The 16949-nt window shown below is 42.9% G+C and overlaps 1 protein-coding gene and 1 pseudogene across 1 annotated transcript; both read left to right on the forward strand.

Annotated features, from left to right (window-relative positions):
• The first annotated feature begins 1396 nt into the window (after positions 1 to 1396).
• Positions 1397 to 6120, forward strand: LOC115144667 (GDP-Man:Man(3)GlcNAc(2)-PP-Dol alpha-1,2-mannosyltransferase-like; annotated as a pseudogene).
• A 1558-nt stretch (positions 6121 to 7678) lies between these two features.
• On the forward strand, positions 7679 to 16745 carry LOC115134316 (secreted phosphoprotein 24). Its single transcript, XM_029668156.2, is given in 7 exon segments — positions 7679 to 7708; positions 7711 to 7777; positions 8186 to 8313; positions 10763 to 10885; positions 11761 to 11868; positions 16149 to 16200; positions 16381 to 16745. Coding segments are annotated over 7 exon segments (624 nt in total). The 3' UTR covers positions 16497 to 16745.
• Positions 16746 to 16949: the final 204 nt, after the last annotated feature.

A 16949-nucleotide genomic window follows, 5' to 3' on the forward strand; every position in this document is an offset into this window, starting at 1 on the left:
GAATTTACTGATATAAGTTTCAAAAGGAAGTTACTGAATTGTTTCTAGAAAGTATTTAAATAAGCCGCCGAGCTGAGTACAGACTTTGATTGACAGATGCTAAGCTAAACACTGATTTTGGGGTTTTTCTATTTTTCGATATTTCCTAAAGAGATATAATTATTCTGACAATTGTTATAGAATCGCTTGAATTTACTGATATAAGTTCCAAAAGGAATTTACTGAATTATTTGCAGAAAGTATTTAAATAATTCACTGAACAACTTTTAGTTCTCTAAATTTCTATCTATATTTCCTACAGAGCTAGAATTACTCTGACAATTGTTATAGAACCGCATATATTCACTGATATATTGTTCCAAAAGGAAATCGCCGAATCATTTCTAGAAAATACCTAAATAAATCGCTGAACAAATTCAAATTACATGCCGGAGAAGCACACACGTGAATGCCACCACGTTACTGATAAGATCTTTCTGTGCGAGGGTGGGGGCGCATGGGAGAAGTCTGAGCCAGCACCACAGCACATCCCTGGTCTCGATCAAGGACGGGCTGGGTATACAAAGATAGAAATAAACACCACACAAAGGACTGACTAAAACCTAGATAAACGCATTATACACATTATCAGAAGAATTAGATAAAATGTCTGCAGCCAACACGCCCAAACTCAAATTACGCATGTGCACCACCATGTGACCCAGCACAACAAGGAAAGAGATTCAACAGTTTCAACTGTTCTGCCTTATTATTATTCGACCATGCTGGTCATTTATGAACATTTGAACATCTTGGCCATGTTCTGTTATAATCTCCACCCGACACAGCCAGAAGAGGACTGGCCACCCCACATAGCCTGGTTCCTCTCTAGGTTTCTTCCTAGGTTTTGGCCTTTCTAGGGAGTTTTTCCTAGCCACCGTGCTTCTACACCTGCATTGCTTGCTGTTTGGGGTTTTAGGCTGGGTTTCTGTACAGCACTTTGAGATATCAGCTGATGTACGAAGGGCTATATAAATACATTTGATTTGATTTGATTTGATTTGAAGAGGGGGTGCTGAGAGCCAGGTCCAGTCTCTGCAGGTGCAGCTGTTAAAGCTCCAAATAAAAGATGCACAAAAGGGGGAGAAACCTAAAAAACAAATGATTGCAGAAGAAACTCAAGACCAAGGGGAGCAGCCAGATATCACTCAGATCGTAGCACAGACTGTCTCTCAGATGATCCAACAGCAGCCAGCCCCACTCACTGCCCCTATGGGGGCCCCACCACCCCAATACCCTCCCCCACAGCAGTATATCCTGCAACAGCAACAGCCACAACGGGCTCAACGGGGCCCCTACACTGGACCATACAGGGGGGGAAACTACCAGTGTTATAACTGTGGAATTCCCGGTCACTATGCCAGATATTGCACGAAACCACTCTCCCCGCACCAACTGCAATGGAGAGGAAGAGGACGTGGAGGACCACCAAGAAGAGGGAGAGGAAGAGGACGACCCTCCCCAAGATTACAACCAACCACAGTTCCAAAGTATGGCAGGGAACACCATGCCCTGGCCATGAAGATGCCCACCACCCACGGCAGGAGAAGGGAGACAACACTTTCAACACACTGAACCAACAATGATGTGAGAAGTTGAGGGTGTCCCCCATCAGTTCCTGGTAGACACAGGATGCACCTATTCTGCTATCAAGTTCCCCCAAATGCTGTCATCTGATTCACACGTCACCTTTGAATCAGCCATCATCCCTCAACCAGCATCGGCCCAATTAGCTGAAATCATCGGATTGACGCAGGCCCTCATCAGAGGAAAAGGAAAGACTGTGAATATCTATACAGACTCAGCCTATGCCCATGGAGCAGTCCACACTGATGGACCCAGAACTTTTACGAGAAGCACATGGCCCCACACACGAAGGCAAACTAAAGACCCTCCAAAAGGTCTCGCACATCTGGTGGCACCCTCACATGAAAGAAATGACTGACTTATTTTGTGACGAATGCAATGTTTGTGGCAGCCACAACCCAAAGAAACCATATCAAACACCAATGGGCTCATACCCATTACCTAATGTGTGTTTTCAGGACATTAGTATAGACTACACCGACATGGGCCCCGACAATTTATCTAAAGGCAAACGCTATCTCCTAGTTATGGTAGATAGGTTCTCCAAATGGGTAGAAGCAATACCAACAGCAAAGGGGGATGCTAGGTCAGTCTTTAAGTGGCTACAAACCAAACTAATACCCAGGTATGGCATCTAAAGACAAATCAGATCTGAAAATGGCTCACATTTCAGTAACAAACACCAAAGACAGGTGGAAGAAAGATTTGGCATAACACACAGATTCGGTTCTGTGTACCACCCCCCGGTCCCAAGGTCTGGTGGAACGTGCAAAAGCTAAGATAGCTAAAGTATGTGCAGGTACGAGGTTGACATGTGTTGAAGTCCTGCCTCTGGTGCTGATGGCCATGAGAGCCTCACCAGGAGCAGGCACCCATCTCTCTCCTCATGAGATAAAGACTGGAAGAGTCATGCCTGGTCCACCAAGGGAGGGAGGTCATATGCCCGCTCTTGATGTACAACAAATTGTAATGTCTAATTATGTGAAAAAACTGACGGTTCTCTCTGCAGCACTCTCTACCCAGGTTCACAAGGTCCAGGAGGGGGAGCTGCCGGGGGACACGCCACCACTGAAGGTAAAGGTTGGTGACGGGGTGAGGGTTAAAGTCCACAAGAGAAAGTGGCTGGAACCCAGGTGGACTGGACCGTACGAAGTGAAGGAGGTCCAGGTCAAAGGTAAATCAGGCGCACCTTGGCACCACCTTACACATTGCACCCCAGCCCCAACTCCTTCCAGAACACTGACTGAAGTCAGAGCTGATTTGAGCGGTCTAAATTCGATTCCAAATGAAGACACTCCTTACTCAGGTGATGTGGCATCAAACTCCGCCTCCCCTGAAAAAGGAACCTCGCCCAGTTAGAGGGACATTTCTCCCTCTCTGGGTGAGGCTGGGGATATCTGGCCCCTTGTTCGTGATATTCCTATTGATCTTTGGGGTGTCCTTGGGCACTTTCACATGGTTAATTGAACAACTATCTCACCCTGCCACGTCACGTACACTTACCCCTACCCATGTCCCTAACTCCGTTCCTGATGTCACTCCCTCCAATCACTCCCGTGCCAAACGTAGCACTATACCTACAGGGGGGGAATATGCCTATCCTCAATTGGGTATGTCCGCATATGTTTCGAATTAGCCATGATTATTTATGTTTTTAACGTTAAAACACAGCGTCGGTATTGTAGTTCACATGGGGCCAATGGTGGGCGAATATAACCGCTGAAAACCCCCAGGTACAGAGAAGGTTTTTTTGAAAGCTAGCTTGTAGTATTGATCATCCGTTTGACAGGGTTCCTGGGCCTTGTTCAGTAGTAACGTTGCAGGTAGAAATGTCATGAATAAAGCTGCTATAGCTCATATCTTTTATTTGGAGCTTTAACAGCTGCACCTGCAGAGACTGGACCTGGCTCTCAGCACCCCCTCTTCAAATCAAATCAAATCAAATCAAATGTATTTATATAGCCCTTCGTACATCAGCTGATATCTCTATGGCATTATGTTGATTAGAATGTTGACATGGTATGAAAAAAAACATATCAAACAGTAATTTGTTGCCGTGTTGATTAGGCACCAAAGAGAAGAAAACGGATTGGAGCGGCCATTTTAGTTTCCCCTTTGTGTAACATTTTCTGTTATGGGCCCTAATGAACATCTCCCAGTCTTCCACATTAATTCACCCACCTGGGTCATATTCACTAGGAACCAAATGGATGCAAACAGACCCACAGGGGAGGGAAGTACTACCAACTGGGAGGGACTACCTGAACTTGTCCAATAAACGATTGTTTTAGTTGCAAAACGTTATCCATTGCAAAAGGGTTTGCTACTGTATGCAATAATAAATATGGTCTTCTCCATGTCCCAGGTACCAAGATGTCAACTATATGGTGTACACGGGCGACCAGGGTGTGACAGATCAGCAGATTTTTGATGGCGCTTCACCATCCTTCTACCTCGACCCGTCCAGTTTGTCTTCCTCAAACACTGCCTATTGGTCGAGGCCAGCCTCTTCCCCCCAATTCACTCTGATTGGTCAGAGTGTAGGCTCAATCTTCCTTGGCTTGGAAGCCCTTACGGAGTTTGTTCCAGGTGTCTACATCGACTCCATGGGTTACGCCTTCACTCTGCCTATGCTTAAATACCTAGGGGTTTGTCACGTGGCTAGCTACGTGCGCTACCCCACCATCAGCACAGACATGCTGTCAATGGTGCGCGAGAGGAACCCCAGGTAGGTAATCGTCTCAGAACCCTGTTTCCCACTACAGACCCCCGCCCTGATACACAGTCTTAACTAGGGGAATATAGCCAGGTCTATATCTGAATGTGCTTTAGCCAATGCCTCTCTGACTATTATTGTCAATGTCATACTCTGACTACAATGGCATTACCATGTTAGTCAGAGAAGTTGTCTGAAAAGTCACCTACAGATCTGGACTAGGCTAAGATCAGGATCAAATCAGGCTAAGGGGAATATGGGATTTGTTAATACTCTAACTTACAAGCACTAACTAACACGTTGCACTGCTATTGTTATAACTGTCATCAAACCTGCATCAATAAGTGTTGTTCATGTTGTAACTTAGGTCCACTTTCCACTTTATCATTGACATCAATGGATGCCTTCCTCTTGTGCATGCTTCCTTTCACCTCACCTGATCCTATCATGTTATGTTTTACCATTCCCCAACCAAGGTTCAACAACGCAGACTACATCTCCAACAACCTGTTCCTGAGCGTGGTCAAGTTTGTCTACTACTGCCTGCTGGCGCTGCTCTATGGTCTGGCCGGCTCCTGCAGCGACGTGGTCATTGTCAACTCCAGCTGGACCCTGAACCACATCCTGACCCTGTGGCGAGCGACCAAACGCACCTGCTTAGTCTACCCGCCCAGCGACACCCACGCCTTCCTCCAGCTCCCATTGGACGAGGACTCGGACCGGAAGTGCCATTCCATCGTTTCCATTGGTCAGTTTCGTCCGGAGAAGGACCATCGGCTTCAGATTCGCGCCTTCCCGGAAGATGCTGCAGAAGAAAGAGACGGGGCCGGGAGGAAGGGAGTCGATGAGGTTGGTGCTGATTGGTGGATGCCGGAACCAAGAGGATGAGGATAGGGTGTTGATTTAAATTCAACGTGCCGTTTGAGGAGCTGAAGAGGGAGTTGGTGGAAGCTACGGTGGGACTTCACACCATGTGGAATGAACACTTTGGGATAGGTAAAAACAGAAATAGAATTACTATGATTCTATACTGCTGTCATTATATTTATATTATTAAAAACACCTGGCTATTATTCCAATGCAAAGCGCTCATTTTCTCTCTACATGTCCAACATTTAGTACTGTATAATCCTGTACTGAATGGAGTCCTCATACACTATTCAACAGCCCATTCTGAAATTGTAGTACATTGTTCTGTTACAATATGCTTTTGTTAATCACCAATGCAAATACCTTGTTTGATTGCTTCACATCCTCCTCTTTATAAATGAAAGATGAACGCAAACAGGTATTTTTACTGCACCATAGCAAGTTTCTCAAAATGGCTAGGTTGCTAGCCAGGTGGCTGTGGATACTACAATGCTTGTCTACCTTCATCTTTCACTGTTCAATATAAATGCAGTCTTAGGTAATGTAATTATACGTCCAGTAATGTGTCTACCTAACTTTACAGCCAGCACTTACCCTGTACCCTCTGTTCTCCTCTGCTCTCAGGGGTGGTGGAGTGCATGGCGGCTGGGACCGTCATCCTGGCTCACAGGTCTGGAGGCCCCAGGCTGGACATTGTGGTGCCCTATGAGGACGGCCAGACAGGCTTCCTGGCCGAGGATGAGGATGGCTACGCAGACGCCATTGAGCGGAACCTGGCCCTGTCACCCTCGGCCCGTCTGGAGATCCGACGCCACGCCCGCCTCTCGGTCACTCGCTTCTCCGACCAGGAGTTTGAGGCCTGCTTCCTGGCTACCATGGAGCCTCTCATATGGACACTGGCGCGATGAGGGGTATGGGTGGGGGAGTGTGCGTGTGTGTGTGTGTGTGTGTCACAGGCTCATGGGTGTGTATGTTGGTGGTTGAGGGACTAAAACTCATGCTTGTACTGCCATGGCACATTTTGGCATACTAGCCATTCCTTTAGTTGACATAGGATACCGTTTGTGTTAAAGTGCACAAGAAAATACATTGACTTAAATTAGAGCTGCATTTATTGACATGTCAGTCCAGGTGTCCACTCTCTTTCTAGAGGGTCTTGTTATATGTTTAGTATTTATGTTTTCAAGACCCCATTCCATTTTTTCCAATGTATTTGTACTTGAGGCATAACATTTTTAGTGTTCCGTCTAACCTCCATGTTCCCAGTCTCAATTTTTTACGCATACAGAGAGCCGGCTGGTAGACTAGATTAGTGCTGGTCTAGCAAGGACTGGACACAACTGTGATTTTGATGATATTCCAGGTTGGCTTTTTGCAGTCAAACTACAAATCTCAGAAGATTGTTATAATAAGATGGGGTGCTTACATTTGTCTTATTTCACACGTGTGAATTGGAAATGGTTTATTTTTCATACCCGCTCAGTCAGGGATCCGCAATTTCTGATCCCTGACTGATTGGGATATGAAAAATGAACCATTTCCAATTCACTCATGTGAAACACAGGAGCAATTGCCTTGCTCACGGGCACATCAACATATTTTTCACCTCGTTGGCTAGGGATTTGAACCAGCGACCTCTGCTACCAGCCCAACGCTCCTTACCGCTAGGCTACATACAGTGTTGATGTGAAACACTTCTCTTGGCATTGTGAGATCTGATCTCTTGTGTAGTGTGACTACAAAAAAGACAACCTGGAATGCCAGCAGTGTCCGACTGACCTTTTGATGACGACCAATCTCTGATCTCTGACATCATTGGGAGAGAGGGTAGGGACGAGCCTGTAGAGACTAACTTCACGACCCTGATGATGACTGCTGTAATAATTATATTACTTAACTAGAAATACCGTTTTGTATCCTATTGTTTTTTAGATGATAACATTTATAAAATACATTGTTGTGATCTTTAGTGCAATGATAAATGATCAACAAGCATTTGAGCACAATAAACATGTGGATGACAGTCAGTGCTTCAGCTTGAATGATTCCCTGGGAAACGGACATTTTGTCCTATTTTCACCATGAAAAAAACATGAATGGGACAATCAGAAAACAACTGTTGTACCGGTCTTCTTGCAAGCAGACTTGTCTGTTTTTGCTAGCACTGCCTTCGCTTACGGGGGCTATTTTGAAGGTTTTACTTGCAATTATTTTGATATGTAGTTGTTTGCACTGATTTTTAAGATTGTACGTGCGTCTGCTAAATGACTGAAAAGGTAAATGAACATGTGGCAAGTTTAGTTCCAGGAAGAAGACCACTTCAAAGTAATGAGATTTCAGCCTGTAGGTCAATACTGTTGGCATTGAAATAAACCCAAAGAACTAAGGTCAGTCAGTGCTGTGGCAAGGAGGGGCGGGACAGGAGGGAGAGGGCAGGGTAGAGTCTGATCGTACTGTATTTAAGGAATGGGGGAGTTGATGATCGAGGTGCTTTGTTTTATGCTAGACAGAAGATGAAGTGGTGTGTTCTCATGCTGGCCTTGCTGCAGTCTTTGTGCTGCTCAGGTAAGTGATATACAATCCTTTCAGGTGTAGAACTCAATTTTGCAGCTGGTTCTGATAGTGCGTCTACACATGTCTCAGTCGATTTGATTTGTCATTTGCGTCCAGTCAGGAAGTGAAGCCAGGATCGTGTTTATTGGGCACCAAACTGAAGAAAACGAGTAAAATGGGGAGGAATAAGATATTTATTTTTGTTTTCTGTTGCAAAACGTTTTGTTACAGTGAGACCTAATGAACATGACCCAGTTCAAAGGTATTATGTTAATCTTTAATAATACACATTTTTAAAAAACAAATCATGAATTCACAATGCAGACGAGGGACCCAGGACAATATTACCTCCCAAATACCACGGATGTGAAATGTACTGTATGAGTGCTCAGTCTCCTCTTTCACCGTTGACCTCTGCAGGCTTGCCCCTGTACCAGTCAGAGTTGGCGTCCACGGCAGACAAGGCTCTCGTCGTGACCATGACCCAAGTCAACAATCTGTACGCTGGCCTTCGTCTATACCGAGTCACCCGTGGCTCTATCAAAAGGGTAAGTGTCTTCTCACCCCTGACCTCCTAGTGGAATGGCTACATTTACAGTGCCTTCAGAAAGTATTTACACCCCTCGATTTATTCCACATTAAATGTGATAAAATCTATTCAATCCATTTTGAATTCAAGCTGTAACATTTTTGTTGTGTTTCAGCTTGAATTCAAAATGGATTAAATATTCTTATTTTCTCAACCATCTACACAATACCACATGATGACAAAGTGAAAACATGTTTTTAGAAATGTTTGCAAAAGTATTAAGTACTACAGATTTAAGAAGGACTCCTGTATCTTTAGTGACTGGGTGTATTGATAGGCCATCCACAGTGTAATGAATAACTTCACCATGCTCAAAGGGATATTCCATGTCTGTTTCTTATTTTCTTTTACCCATCTACCAATCGGTTGCTCTTCTTTGCGAGGCATTGGAAAATCTCCCTGGTCTTCGTGGTTGAGTCTGTGTTTGATATTCACTGCTCGACTCAGGGACCTTACAGATAATGTGTGGGGTACAGAGATGATAGTCATTCGAAAAACATTTGATTTTCATTTGCAAAAAAAAATTCAAACATTATTCCACTTTGACATTATGGGGTGTTGTGTGTCGGCCAGTGACACAAAATCTCAATGTAATCCATTTTAAATGCAGGTTGTAACTCAACAAAATGTGGTAAAGATTAAGGGGTGTGAATGCTTTCTGAAGACACTGTATGCTCTTAGGGCACTATTCAATCCACATTGCGGAAGTTCAGCTTTACAGCGTGATTGAAATTTAAAGGCAATGTTCCCGCTTTAGTGCATATGTCGGCTCAATCGTAAATTACCTTGACATTTCTATCGCAGAATCTGCAATGTTTCAGCTTTACAGATGGAATATAGCCCCTACTGTAGGTAAGTACTACACGGAACAAAGATATATAAACGCAACATCTGTTTTTCAATCTTCCATACGCACAAAAAGCTTATTTCTCAAAAATGTTGTGCACAAATTTGTTTACATCCCTGTTAGTGAGCATTTCGCCTTTGCCAAGATAATCCATCTACCTGACAGGTGTGGCATATCAAGAAGCTGATTAAACAGCATGAGCAATACACAGGTTCACCTTGTGCTGGGGACAATAAAAGGCCACTCTAAAATGTGCAGTTTTGTCACACAACACAATGTCACAGATGTCTCGAGTTTTGAGGGAGAGTGCAATCTGCATGCTGACTGCAGGAATGTCCACCAGAGCGGTTGCCAGGTAATTGAATGTTCATAAGCCGCCTCCAATATAATTTGACAGAATTTGGCAGTACGTCCCAGAGGCCACACAACCGCGGACCACGTGTATGGCGTCGTGTGTGCGAGTGGTTTGCTGATGTCAACGTTGTGAACAGAGTGCCCCATAATGGCGGTGGGGTTATGGTGTGGGCATGCATAAGCTATGGACAGTGAACACACTTGCATTTTAATCGAAGAATACACAGATAGATACCAGAGATGACGAGATCCTGATGCCCATTATTGTGCCATTCATCTGCCGTCATCACCTCATGTTTCAGCATGATAATGCACAGCCCCATGTCGCAAGGATCCGTACACAATTCCTGGAAGCTGAAAATGTCCCAGTTCTTCCATGCCCTGCATACTCAGCAGGTATGTAACCCATTGAGGATGTTTGGGATGCTCTGTACAACTTCCTGTTCCTGCCAATATCCAGCAACTTTGCACAGCCATTGAGGAGGAGTGGGACAACGTTCCATAGGCCACAATCAACAGCCTGATCAACTCTATGCGAAGGAGATGTCACGCTCCATGAGGCAAAATGTGGTCACACCAGATACTGACTGCTTTTCTGATCCACACCCCTACTTTTTTTAAAAGGTATTTGAGACCAACATATGCATATCATGTATTCCCAGTCAATTGAAATCCATAGATTAGGGCCTAATGTATTTAAATTGCCTTTTATTTTTTTAAACCTTTATTTAACTAGGCAAATTCTTATTTACAATGACTGCCTAGGAACAGTGGGTTAACTGCCTTGTTTAGGGGCAGAACGAGAGATTTTTATCTTGTCAACTTGGGGATTCAATCTAGCAACCTTTCAGTTACTGGCCCAATGCTCTAACCACTAGGCTACCTGTCCCTAACCACTAGGCTACCTGCTGCCCCTACTGTAACTCAGTCAAATATTTGAAAATGTTGCATTTTCCGTTTTATATTTTTGTTCCGCATACATTAACAAGTCTTTCTAGCCTACCAGTTCCCTCACGTGTAGACTTCTCCCTGAATGGCCTCACAGGCACCATCTCAATTCTGACAATGTTGCAAATCAAACTTGCTAACCTCTGCTCACTTGGGGAAGATAGTAGCAAGCATACCTAGGTAGGGGGTCGTGACATGACTTTTTGTTGTCGTTTTCATACACGTCATCACACAGATCTTAATGTGTCTTCTCTTCTAGGTTGTTCCTTTGGGATTGAACACTTATGACCTGATGATGAACTTTGGGATCAAGGAGACGGACTGTCTGAAGAGCTCTGGAGAAGACCCACAGAGATGTGCTTTCAGAGTGGGCTTCTTTGTGGTGAGACCCCGATCCTCGATTATTGGCCAAAGAAAAGATCTGATTTGTCAAAAGACCAATTAGTGGAAAAAATATCCGAATTGGGCTGCCTTGTGTCATTGCAGCCTATGAAATCAGTGCAAGAAATAGATCAGGGGCTGTATGTATCAAGCACCTCTGAGTAAGGGTGATGATCTAGGATTGGTTTTCCCTTTTAGATCATAATGAATAAAAATACACTATGGACAGGGAGGACTTGATCCTAGATCAGCACTCTACTCTATACACTCCTTTGAGACTGAAATACACTGACGCAGTACAAGAAATAATTCCTCCCCAATACGCAGCTGACGAAGGATTGGGACTGATAAATATAATGACCACATCTCTTTAGCAAATTATTTTCTTGACCCACAAATGTAATATCTTTTTAAAATCTAGGACCAGATGAACAGGAAAATTACCTACATAAACTGCAGTAGCTGTATATTACATTAATACCGGATGACAATATGAGCAAATTGTTTGTGTTTGGTCCTGGGCATAGATTACTGTGATAGTCCACTAAAGGGTTTGTGAGTTCATCTATAAACTGCTGTTTTTTTCCCCAGGACATTCTCTGTTGACAGACTCCACACACTGTTGATTTTGGCATGGGATGCTGTGTTTGCTGTGACAGACAGGGGAGAACAGAATGTCACCAAATGAGTTTCTCTCTCTGCCCTGATTATTCCAACAGGACTGGTGCCTGTTATAAAACGCTAAAGATATAGATTCTTAGATTCATACTGCATTCATACTAGCATACTGATCAACGTGCGTAATTGTATGCCCATTTTCTTCTCTCTTAACTGCCACTACTCCTCCTTTCCTCCCTTGTTCCTTCTCTCTCCCAGCCGGCCGCCTCCTGCACCGCACGTGTCCGCGTCACCGCAGAGCTCACTCAGGTTGTGTCCCTGAACTGTGGCCAGGACAGCTCCAGCTCTGAGTCCAGTAGTGAAGAGGTGAGAGAGGGAGGGGGGGATGCCCAATAGATGAAGAGAATATAAGGGTGTTTTCACATTATTTCCCTCTTTGAAAAGTACTAATCTCACTCTTCTTTAAAGTGAACTCTGGGGTGAAAAAAAAGGACTCTGTTCTTTGTATTCACACTGCCCTTCGCTTTGAATGAGGTCTCGGCTCTCTTACCAGTTAATTTTGGTCTGAGTCCTAATAATAAATGTAGTTTGCATTTAGTTACAAAATAAGACATACTAATTATAATCCAAATGTAAAAATGATGGCAGATAAAAAAAAATTTAAATAATTTTTTTATTTTATTTAACCTTTATTTAACTAGGCAAGTCAGTTAAGAACTCATTCTTAATGCTTTAATCGAAAATGTTATGCTTAATTGTACCACCAAACCTGCACATAATATTTTTTTTTAGTTTGTGACACTAATGTGTGGGGCTATGGCAGGGGAAACTGTTTTGCAGAAGCTTATAGTGCTTGGTGTGGAAATAATGATACGTTAACCTGGAGAGCTTTCTGTTCACTAAAAAAGTGAACCACCTCTTGAGATGGTCTCAGTTCGGGTTTGTTTTGCGGGGTCTGAGTTCCTTTGAAACATTGACACTGCACAAAAATTTAAGCGAACCGGACGGAGTTCCCAAAGATTTGCTGAAAGGGACCGCGTGTAAAAACGCCCTAAGAGATGCCCAATCCCAAAATCAACCCCTTTTAGGGCCTAAAGGCACTCGGGTAGATCTTTAAGGATTTGATACGTACGTAATATGACAACAATTCCACCTAGCCTACCAGAGGGCAAGGTTTAGTTAATACCATTCATCAATCCTTTCAGATGTACATTGACGGATGGCCTAGAGGTAGAGGCTAAGGTGCCGTTTGGGATTGATCATCAACAGTTTATACCTGGTTCTAACTTGAGTTATTTGCCCTGATTTTGTCCACATTCTGATTGTGCCCACATTTGACAGGTGTAGACAATCAAGACACATTGTGATCTGATTGTGATTAGATCATCCTGCCCACCTCCAGAGGTTGTCAGATACGCATTGTGTCTGGATATCTTACAAGTGTAGACAGAACTTGACAGAGAAACCATTTTAAGTCATTATTCCACCCTCTAAAGTCATTGACAGGTGCCACCATTGACTAATTACATGTCTTACAATGATATTCTTTTTTAAGAATGGCTGTGAAATAGATTGCATAAAGGGACCAGGAAATCTGGTCACAATGCAGACACAGTGGACAGATAACAATCTATGGGGCGGCAGGGTAGCCTAGTGGTTAGAGCATTGGACTAGTAACCGATAGGTTGCAAGTTCAAATCCCGGCGCTGACAAGGTACAAATCTGTCGTTCTGCCCCTGAACAGGCAGTCAACCCACTGTTCCTAGGCCGTCATTGAAAATAAGAATTTGTTCTTAACGGACTTGCCTAGTTCAATAAAGGTCAAAAATAAATTTTAATAGCATATATTTGTATTCTTGGATCCCCATTAGCTGCTGCCAAGGCATCAGCTACTCTTCCTGGGGTCTGGCAAAATTAAGGCAGTTATACAATTTAAACATTACAATACATTCAACAGATTTCACATTTCATATGTTGTCATGTGTGTGTATGCATGTGTCAATGTTTGTGTTGCTTCACAGTCCCCACTGTTCCATAATGTGTGTTTTTGTTATTTAAATCTGATTCTACTGCTTCCGTCAGTTACCTGATGTGGAAGAGTTCCATGTAGTGCTGTGCACCTCCCATAGTCTGTTCTGAAGAGACCTTTGGTGGCGTGGGGTATGCATGGGTGTCCGAGCTGTGTGCTAGTCATTTAAAACAGACAGCTTGGTGCTTTCAACATGTCCTCAGTAATTTTCCATCCAAGTTGTCAGACCACGGTGTCCTGTCATTGACACACTCACTTTACAGAATAAAAAAAAAAAAAATTCTTGTCTTTCATAATATGGTCAGATACTCGGATGTGTATGTAGTGTCACCTTGCCAATGAAAAACTAAAGTTGTTGGCAATATCAGTCGGTTTTGTGATGAATGAGCCATCTGAATGAATGAATAAAATGGAGCTGAGATTGCCTTTTTTCACAATTTCATTGAAGGTGCTCCAAAGCTTTTTACTATCAATCTTTGTCATGTTATCTTTGTTTCATAGTGTAGTTCCTTTTATTCAGCTTAGTCACATGATTTCTCAATTTGCAGTATGTCTGCCAATCGGTTGTGCAGCCATTCCTTTCGCCTCATCCCATACAATCCCCAGAGATTTAACTGTTTTTACAGTCATTTTCTTAATGGCTGCATGCTTATTAGTAACTGGGAGAAGTAATTTCATAAATGTGTCAAGTGCAACGTCGGTTTGCTCCTCATTACACACCACAGACCGATAAATATTATTTACATTAACAGGAATCACTACAAAACTTATTCTATGACCTCTTATACACTATATTAAGCTTAACCTTTGGAACTTTAGATATGGCTACTATATTGTGATCACTACACCCGATGATCTGGATACTGCTTTCAAGCACACTTCTGCAGAATTAGTAAATATGTGATCAATACATTCATTCCTGTGCTGTTTAACTACTATTGTAGGTGGACTGATAACCAGGTTTCAGCTTTTTCTTGAGTGGGCAGCTTGATGAAAGCCAGTCAATATTCACCCAGAAAATATACCTCTGTTTATCACATACATTATCAAGCATTTCACACGTTATCCAGATACTGACAGTTAGCACTTGGTCGAAATCAGCTTCCCAACAGAATGGGCTTTAGGTGAGGCAGATGAACCTGTAGCCATATTACTTCAACAGTATTTAACATGAGATCCTCTCAAATCTGTACAGGAATGTGGTTCTGAATATTAACAGCAACACCACTGGCATGTCTTTTTTTTATAACCTTGTATTGCTACCCCCTGTATCAAATATATTGTCTGAGAGTCAGAATATGAATCATCTGTTGCTAGCAAGTTGTTAATTTCATGAACCTTGCTTCTTAATAACTTCTTATGGCTGGGGGCAGTATTGAGTAGCTTGGATGAATAAGGTGCACAAAGTAAATGGCCTGCTCCTCAGTCTCAGTTGCTAATATATGCATATCATTATTAGTATTGGATAGAAAACACTTACGTTTCTAAAACGGTTTGAATGATGTTTGTGAGTATAACAGAACTCATATGGTAGGCAAAAACCTGAGGAGAAATCAAAACAGGAAGTGAGAAATCTGAGGTTGGTATGTATTCAACACAGTTCCCATTGAAATCCCCTTGAGATATTCCACATCTTCCACTAGATGACAACCGTCCATAGCAATTTGAATGAGGCTTCTACTGTGTTGTGGGACTGAATGACAGCAGAATGAATCAGGTAGTCAGCCATTTTCTGGTCACAAGCATTTCACATGATAGCGACCTGCGTTCCATGTCTCCTGAAGACACAAAGGAATACTCCGGTTGGAACTTTATTGAAGATTAATGATAAAATCATCCTAATGATTGATTTTGTACTTAGTTTGAAATGTTTCTTCGACCTGTAATATAACTTTTTGAAGTTTTTGTCCGACGTAACGCTGACCAGAACGAGCGTTTGGATATGTATACCAAACGCGCTAACAAAAGTAGCTAATTGGACATAAATAATGGACATTATCGAACAAATCAAGCATTTATTGTGGACCTGGGATTCCTTGGAGTGCATTCTGATGAAGATCATCAAAGGTAAGGGAATATTTAGCATGTAATTTACAGTTTATGTTGACTACAACATGGCTGCTAATTTGACTTGATTGTTCTGAGCACCGTCTCAGATTATTGCATGGTTTGATTTTTCTGTAAAGTTTTTTTGGAATCTGACACAGCGGTTGCTGATGACTAACCTTTGATGAAGATCATCAAAGGTTAGTGATTCATTATCTCTTTGTGCTTTTTGTGACTCCTCTTTGGCTGGGAAAATGGCTGTGTTTTTCTGTGGCTTGGTGCTAACCTAACATATAATTGTTTATGGTGAGGAATTGTAATTATGAGATTTCTGTTTTGAATTTGGCGCCCTGCACTTTCACTGGCTGTTGTCATATCATCCCGTTAATGGGATTGCAGCCCAGAGGTTTTTTTTAAGCTACATATGTTAACGTGGGCTATGTGTAGACATTTCTTGAAATGTGGGCAAAATCAGGACAAAGGATCCATGTTAGCACCAAGTATACACAGAGCTAAAATGTCCAGCTGAGCAATACAGAAAAATAACTAAATCCAGATTCTCTATCAACAGAACTTCACGAGGAAGAGGCAGCAGTTGAACGTGCAACCATCTGGGAACAGGGGTAGGCAAAACCTAGCCTATTCCCAGATATGTTATTGCAGTCTTTATCTCCTTTGGTCCGTTGGCAAGATGGCACAAACAGCTCTAGGGACCAGGCTCAAGCAAAACTGCTTCAGTTGACGCCAATGTATAGAACACACAAAATAATCACTGTGCTAACCAAAATAATGTATTGCTGCAGGCCCTGTCCTGCCTGGCTTCCCTGAGGCAACTCTCTTTCCCAGCCACTCTTTCTCCAGACAAGTGGAGCCTCAACCGATCCCAAGGGGCGACAGCATCGGCAACCACCTGGAGTGACTCGGCACGACACACCCGGAGTGTATTCAATGATGTGAAATGTTACGAGTGTTGCAGATAGAATAGGGAATTGTCAGCTCTATACAGTACAATTCTGAATGACAACCATATCTGTTCTACACCATACATTTCTATCTGAATGTGACATTCTCCTTATCAGGCCCTGACAGTACTCGTTGGACAACGGGGAGGTTCTGATAGTGGCGCTGGAACCTAAGAGATCATTTCCAATTAAATTGATTACTCTTGTCTGGATGTGTCATCATTCATTTTCATGTTTTGTAAGTGGGACATACAAGTGATAATGTCTATTAATGATCCACTATCCATAGTGATTGAAAGACGCATACAGGGTGATCCTGTGTATGCAAGACATGTGGAGACCACAAGAGGGCATTCAAAGCCCATCAACACTGAACCCAGAGCAACATTCCATTTTATCAGATTACGTTT

Source organism: Oncorhynchus nerka, linkage group LG2 (genome assembly GCF_034236695.1).
Source record: "Oncorhynchus nerka isolate Pitt River linkage group LG2, Oner_Uvic_2.0, whole genome shotgun sequence".
Taxonomy (NCBI): domain Eukaryota; kingdom Metazoa; phylum Chordata; class Actinopteri; order Salmoniformes; family Salmonidae; genus Oncorhynchus; species Oncorhynchus nerka.